General features: G+C 38.2%; 1 protein-coding gene across 1 annotated transcript in view; it reads right to left on the reverse strand.

Moving 5' to 3' along the window:
* Positions 1–1,889: 1,889 nt before the first annotated feature.
* The window catches only part of ZC3HAV1L (zinc finger CCCH-type, antiviral 1-like), a 16,029-nt gene continuing 10,441 nt past the window's right edge, over positions 1,890–7,477 (reverse strand). The window contains exon 4 of the mRNA XM_010854933.1: positions 1,890–6,116. Coding sequence (XP_010853235.1) covers positions 5,989–6,116 — 128 coding nt within the window. The 3' untranslated portion in view covers positions 1,890–5,988. The remainder of the gene's footprint in view (positions 6,117–7,477) is intronic.

Consider the following 7,477-nt stretch of genomic DNA (forward strand, 5'->3'; position numbering starts at 1 on the left):
AAGATCAGTGTTTGCCAAGTTGGGGAAGGGAGATGATAGGCAAAGTGCAGAGACTTTTTAAGGCAGTAAAAATATTCTGTATGGCCCCTGGTGGCTCAGATGGTAAAGAACTCACCTGCAATGCAAGGGCCGCAGGAGAGGCCGGTTCAATCCCTGGGTCAGGAAGATCCCCTGGGGAAGGGAATGGCAACCCACTCCAGTGTTCTTGCCTAGGAAATCCCACGGATAGAGCAGCCTGGCAGGCTACAGTCCATGGGGTGGCAGAGTCATACACAACTGAAGAGACTGAATACATACACATTATTAATATAATGATGGATATATGTTATTATACTTTTATCTAAACCTATAGAGTACACAACACTAAGAGTGAACCCTAAGGTAAACCATGGACCTTAGATGATTCAGATGTGTAAAAGTAAATTTTGTTGTTGTTCAGTCTCTAAGTTGTGTTCAACTCTGTGCAACCCCAAGGACTGTAGACTGACAGGCTCCTCTGTCCATGTGGCTTTCCAGGCAAGAATACTGGAATGGGTTGCCATTTCCTTCTCCAGAAAGGAGGTACATTCTTGCTAAAAAATATACTATTCTGGGAAGTGATGTTCATAATGGGAGAGACTATGCATGTATGGGAGCTGAGGGTATATGAGAAATCTCTACCTTCCTCTCATAAATATAAAACTACTCTAAAAAAAATCATGTACTAAAATATAATAATAAATGCCCAACCATAGAACTATGATTAAATAAATGATACCTTAAAAATATAATGCAGCTATCAAATATGAGTGCTTTCTATTGTGTGGGGGGAATGCTGACAAAACATCAATCCAGAAGTGCATAATATGACGTTGCACTTACGGTATACTCTCAATGTTTAAGAATATATGCATAAGGGACTTCCCTGGTGGTCCAGTGGCTAAGTATCCACCTTCCAAAGCAGGGGATGCAGGGCCAAGCCCTGGTCGAGGAACTAAGATCCCACATGCTGCAGGGCAACTAAGACTGCAAGCCACAAACACTGAGCCACGTGCCACTAGAGAGACGCCCCTGCTACACCACAGAGCCCACGTTCCACGACTAAGACCTGAGGCAGTCAAATAAACAAATACTTGAAAAAATGTTTATGAAACAAGATTGAGAAAATATCCTAAATTATCAACAGTGATCATCTCTACACGGTTGTATTATGGGTGCATATGTCTTCTCTTCAGAGAAGGCAATGGCAAGCCACTCCAGTACTCTTGCCTAGAAAATCCCATGGATGGAGGAGCCTGGTGGGCTGCAGTCCATGGGGTCGCTAGGAGTCGGACACGACTGAGCGACTTCACTTTCACTTTTCACTTTCACACAATGGAGAAGGCAATGGCAACCCACTCCAGTGTTCTTGCCTAGAAAATCCCATGGATGGAGGAGCCTGGTGGGCTGCCGTCTATGGGGTCGCACAGAGTCAGACACAACTGAAGAGACTTAGCAGCAGCATGTCTTCTCTCTTACTACTTAATTTTTGTACTCTCCAAAACGTCTACAATGATATGTTTTTCTCCCCAAAAAATCTTTTGGAAAAATATTCCCAAATAATAATACAGTAATTAAACGATACAGTAATCCATTATTTTAAAGTTAATAATGAATGTGAGGGGATGGATGTGCTAACTAGCTTTATCGTGGTAAACAGTTTGAAATATATATATGTATACAGATGGATCAGATCATCTTATACATCTTAAACTGACACAATGTTATATGTCATTTACATCTCAATAAAGCTGGACAAATATCTTAATAAAAATTATAATAACACTACACATCAATTCGCAAAAAGTCAAAACAGTACCTAGAATATTTTTTTCAGAATATAGCAATAAAAGGAACTTATTACACACACATAATATATAAATGAACTTTATTTATGAATGTTTAGATGTATATACTTGAAAATTACCAAATAAGATAAAACAATACATTAAAAGAATATATACCATTATCAAGTGGAGCTTACTCAAGAATTTAAAGATGCTTTAATATCATGAAAACCATTAATATAATAATATTAGGTGATTTAAATGATTAAAATTATGATTATATCGAAAGATACCAATTCCTACCAAAAGCTTTCAATAAACAAGAATAAAAGATGCTATTTCCCTTATTATAATAGAGAATATTTATTTAAAGCCAACAATTAACTTCATATTTAATGAAGAAATATCCAAAATATGCTATTACAGTTTTATTTAACCAAAGATATAACAGAAATATATGAAAAGATAAATACGAACCATCTAATACTGATAGGATGAAGACAATTCATCTAAAGACAAATATTTTGAAAATCAATAGCATTCTAATGATAGAGAGTCCCCATACTGAGTAGTAATACTGACATATTTAGCCAGGACAGAATTTATGCAATAAGGTATATTCGAGATCTAGACAAAAACATGAACAAATTATAAAGAAAGAAATCAAGAAATATGTCAATAATGTAGACTTTATTCCTTGATGGAAGGAATTAGCATCATAAACATAGGTCATAAAGAGGTACTTTTAGACCTAGACAATGCAAATTGAAGTATCAAAAGGGTGTTTACTTTATATAAGACATTCCTTATGGGAAAAATATTTTTTAGTATTAAAAATATGTGAGGAGAAAGAGAATCAATGAAGAGCAATATGATACTGACTCAATAGATGAAAATGAAGAGTTTAATTCATTATATGGCAAAAAATATTTAACTACCAAGTGTATAATTTTGCAAGAAGAATAAATAATGTCTTTGCTCAAAGCCAGGGAATAAAAACACAAAGCATTGCAATGTAATGTAGTAAGTGCTAGAGCTTGGAGAACACGAGGAGAACTGCCTGTCTTGGGGTCAGGAAAGGCTAACCTGGAATCTTAAAGAACCTAATTTTGCCAGGTTTTGAGGCAGGAGGAAGGAAAGAGCGTTATTTAGAAGAAGCATCACTTACAAACAGAATCACAAGATAAAATGGCACATTCCAAAAACTGCAAGTAGGTCAATTCACAAAATACTGACCTGCATTTTAAAAACTCAACTAAAAGTCAATATTTAAAAATCAGCAAACCGCTCATAAAAATTTCTGGATTTTTGGCTTCTTTTAAGAAATTGGACGATATGTCAAATTGGGTCCCGCATTCCCATGTGGAAGCAGGTGGCAGGTGCCCCTTTCAGATGGGACAATATGCCACAGCACTTCCTCTCTCCTCCCATTCCTCTCACATCCATCTCACTTTGTCCATTTACCTTAACTTTCTAGTCCCTGTAGGGATTTGAGTTTTATGACTTCTACTCTCCATAATGGGGACCACTGAAGGTATGGCAGAAAAAAGCAATGCCATTAGGTCTGCATTTCAAAAGGTTAACCAGGCAGCAAAGGGAGAGAAGGGTGGTAAGGAGATCAATGACAACAGGAAAGGCCTGCTGTATGAAAAACTACAATGGCACTACCACCCTTGAAGTTCACGTTACAATGGGGCTACCAACTCTTACCACAAAATTCTCACAAGACAGGACTTGAAAACCACAGTTATCCATCTATAAAATAAATATAAGAAGTGATGAGGGCTTAGATAAAGGCAGTGGGTTGGGGATGCAAAGAAAGGGGTAGAGAAGGGCAAAAATTTGAGAGATATTTAAGGTGGAAAATTCTCCAACAAGGGGTAACCAATCTGACACGGAATAAGGAGAAAAGAAAAGTATAGGACACTTTGCAGGGTTTTCGCTCAAGTCATTTGGTGCGGACACTTCAACATTAAGAACAAAAGGAGGAACAAGTCTGAAGGAAAGTCAGTCATTCAATTTAGGGTATTTGGAGTTGAGGGAGCCTATACATGTGCAGCTTCATCTAAGCCCTGATGGATTGCCAAAGAAAACTCTAACCTGATAACTCTCCAACAGCTGACTCATCAAATTAAAATAAGAGAGACAGGTACGAGTACATAAAATGTTTATACAGAATGACTACTAATGGAACAAAGATTAAAACGGAATATTACAGAATTGAATAAAATATTGCAACAAAGATTAGAGAGTCAATAACTTGACTCTCTAATATGTATAAAGGCATAATTATAAGAAATACAAAAATAAAATTTTAAAAAGATATACAAAAAGAATACAATAATGTACAAATCTACCAAAGATGTAAAGAATATGCTTCTATATGCTACACTGTTTCCATTAAGGATTTAACATGGCTTACAAAAGAAATATAATAGTAAAATAATAAAATGTAAGTGATAATAAAATGTGAAGATTTTTCTTAAAAAGTTATCACCAGAAGAAATCATAACAAAGAAAAAAGAAACAAGATATGCAAAACCTAAGAGTTTTCAGAAATACTGTTGTTGGCAATCAAAGTGAAGGGATTAGCATTAAGTTGCATGGCTCTTTATTGTCCATCAGAAGAAAACAGCACTTTTCTCACTTTACAAAGGACATATTTACTCATTTCCCTCAAAGGAAAAGAAAAATTTTCATGATTAAAAGTTTTCTAAATTAAATAAATTTAGCTGATGAAAAGCTCACCAATTTGGCCTATTCTTCAAATGTTATGTTATTGCCAGACAGTTAAATTTTTAAAAAAAGAAAGAAAACAACTTTACACACCAATATTTGGGCTATTACGACAACAAACACAGTAAAGAAACTCACAAAGCTGATCTCTGTGGTATCCCTTGGTGAAAACAAAGAACCAAACATGGGGTATAACTCAACAGAGACAGCTGGGTAGGCAGGGGGCAGAGAGAAAGGAGGAAGCAGGAAGTCAGTACTGAATGGGCGAGGTATTTAGATTTCTGATGGTTTGTCTTAATCACAGAAAGAATGGACACAACTTGGAGGAATGTATGAGCTACACTTCCTTCACACTGTAGGAATCTGAGCTTTGGTAAAAGTTTAATAAGAAATGGAGAGTAGAGAGTGAGGTAGAAATCTCCGGTGAGCACCCGAAAGTTAAATTCTCTGCGGAGTTGGCTGAGGGTGGATCCACAAGGGCTGGATATCATATCATATACAGCCATCATCATTTTATAAAAACTTTAAGGAGCCTAATTAAAGGCTAACTCACATCAGCACAGAGGAGGGCTCCAGCAATTCAAGGGCATGTACAAACTGTACAAAATAAAGACATATAGAAAGAAGACACACAGAAAAGAATTTACTGGCGTACAGATATAGATAATATATTTTTGACTCATGCCCCCTGCAGTGGAAATGCAGAGTCCTAACCACTGGACCACCAGGGAATTCCTGCATATATTTTTAAAGAAAATAAAATCAAGAGTTATCATTCAGCAACTATATAGATGAAGCAAAAGCAAAGAATAACTTAAAAATTAATATTATGTGGATTTTAAGAAGAGCTGTATTCAAAATTTGTTGGGAAGAATCAAAATATCCCAGAATAATGGGACTAGTGAAGCAAAGGATGATATATGAGTGTATCTGTGCATAAAAATGATGATGCTTGATAAATGTGAACACATATGGAGAAATGCTTATGGACTATTAAAAAAAAAAGCAGCATGAAGTGTGTGTACTCTCTGAACACCACAAGGTGAACTCTGTATACAGACGTATAGATAGGCACTTGGTTGGGTTGCAGAACAGGTCAGCAGGAGTCTGTCTCTTTAAGAGCTCTAGCCAGCCAGCCTGGGAAGGCTCTCCAGAACTGCAGGATTTGCCCAGACTGACCTCATCTCCCTCCAGGTTTTACTTCTCTTAGCCTGTTTAACATCCAACCTCACTCACCCCCAACCACTCAGCCCCAATTTCATCCTCCCAATCTGACATTTTCTCCTTTCCCATCTTCTCTCATTCTCACCACAACCTGTGAGGTAGGTATTATTATGGCTATTATTAATAAACAATTAAGTGAATGAACAGTTACAAATCGAATCTCAACAGAAGCTTTGTTTTTAGACCTTCCGATTGGACAATCTTCTTATCTTGCTGACGTCCCTTAAGGTTTGCCTGCACGCGGCTTCTTGGCTGACGCAGCAGGGCCAGAGACCAGAGGTCGGGCCTCTGCACCCCCAGCTACGTGTCCTCCTCGTTTCTCAAGGTCCTGGGAATGCTCAGCAGGAGAAGCTGAATTAAAACAGAAGAAGAAAGAGATGAGGTTTCCTAAGATACTCCTTTATCACTCAAAATTTCATTTTATGTTGGGACCATCAGCCCAAGCTAGTCAGATCTCTGGTAAAACTCCCAACACTCTGGATTTAGAGAGTTCATGTCTTCTGGATTAAAAAAATTACATATGTACTTATATACTCGACAGCAAGCAGAAAGTCACAATTCATAGTTAGGAGAGACCCATTAAACAAGACCAGATGAAGACAGGGACAGGCCCTCCTCATCAAATAGTTTGGGAGGGCCTTGCCACCATTCAGGGACCCACCAACACAGCCTCTGACACTGATACAAACAGAGTCCTCCCTACCTTCAAGCCACCACTCATCAGGTCATTCTCTACTATTCCAACACAAGGAACTTCCATGTTAAAGCTTGGAGGCTCTGATTCTGGATATCTGGTTTTTCCATCAGCAATTCTTCCAAGCCTACTACCCCCTGATTTTCAGCTATAAGCAAATCTCATGGAATAAATACCCTCACACTATAATTAAAAGAGGACCAAACCACACTTGGTTGTTGTTTAGTCGCTAAGTTGTGTCCGACTCTTTTTCAACTTCATGAACTGAAGTCCGCCAGGCTCCTCTGTCCATGGGATTTCCCAGGCAAGAATACTGGAGTGGGTTACCATTTCCTTCTCCAGGGGATCTTCCCGACCCAGGGATTGAACCCAAATCTCCTGCATTGGTAGGTGGATTCTTTACCGCTGAGCCACCAGGGAAGCTCACACTTTATAGACCTTAATAAAGGATAGACTATGCAGCAATATGGGATGATATTTATGATGCTGTATAACATGAGAACGAAAGGTACTAAACTGCTGCAGACTCTGACCACCACTGGACTGGTATTTTCTAGTAATAGGACTGAAGGGCCTGTAATTAAATGGATTCAGAAAACAAAGATCATGGCATCTGGTCCCATCACTTCATGGGAAATAGATGGGGAAACAGTGGAAACAGTGTCAGAATTTATTTTGGGGGGCTCCAAAATCACTGCAGATGGTGACTGCAGCCATGAAATTAAAAGACGCTTACTCCTTGGAAGAAAAGTTATGACCAACCTAGATAGCATATTGAAAAGCAGAGACATTACTTTGCCAACAAAGGTCTGTCTAGTCAAGACTATGGTTTTTCCAGTGGTCATGTATGGATGTGAGAGTTGGACTGTGAAGAAAGCTGAGTGCTGAAGAATTGATGCTTTTGAACTGTGGTGTTAGAGAAGACTCTTGAGAGTCCCTTGGACTGCAAGGAGATCCAACCAGTCCATTCTGAAGGAGATCAGCCCTGGGATTTCTTTGGAAGGAATGATGCTAAAGC

Source organism: Bison bison, unplaced genomic scaffold, assembly GCF_000754665.1.
Source record: "Bison bison bison isolate TAMUID 2011002044 unplaced genomic scaffold, Bison_UMD1.0 scf7180017864352, whole genome shotgun sequence".
NCBI classification, from domain to species: Eukaryota; Metazoa; Chordata; class Mammalia; order Artiodactyla; family Bovidae; genus Bison; species Bison bison.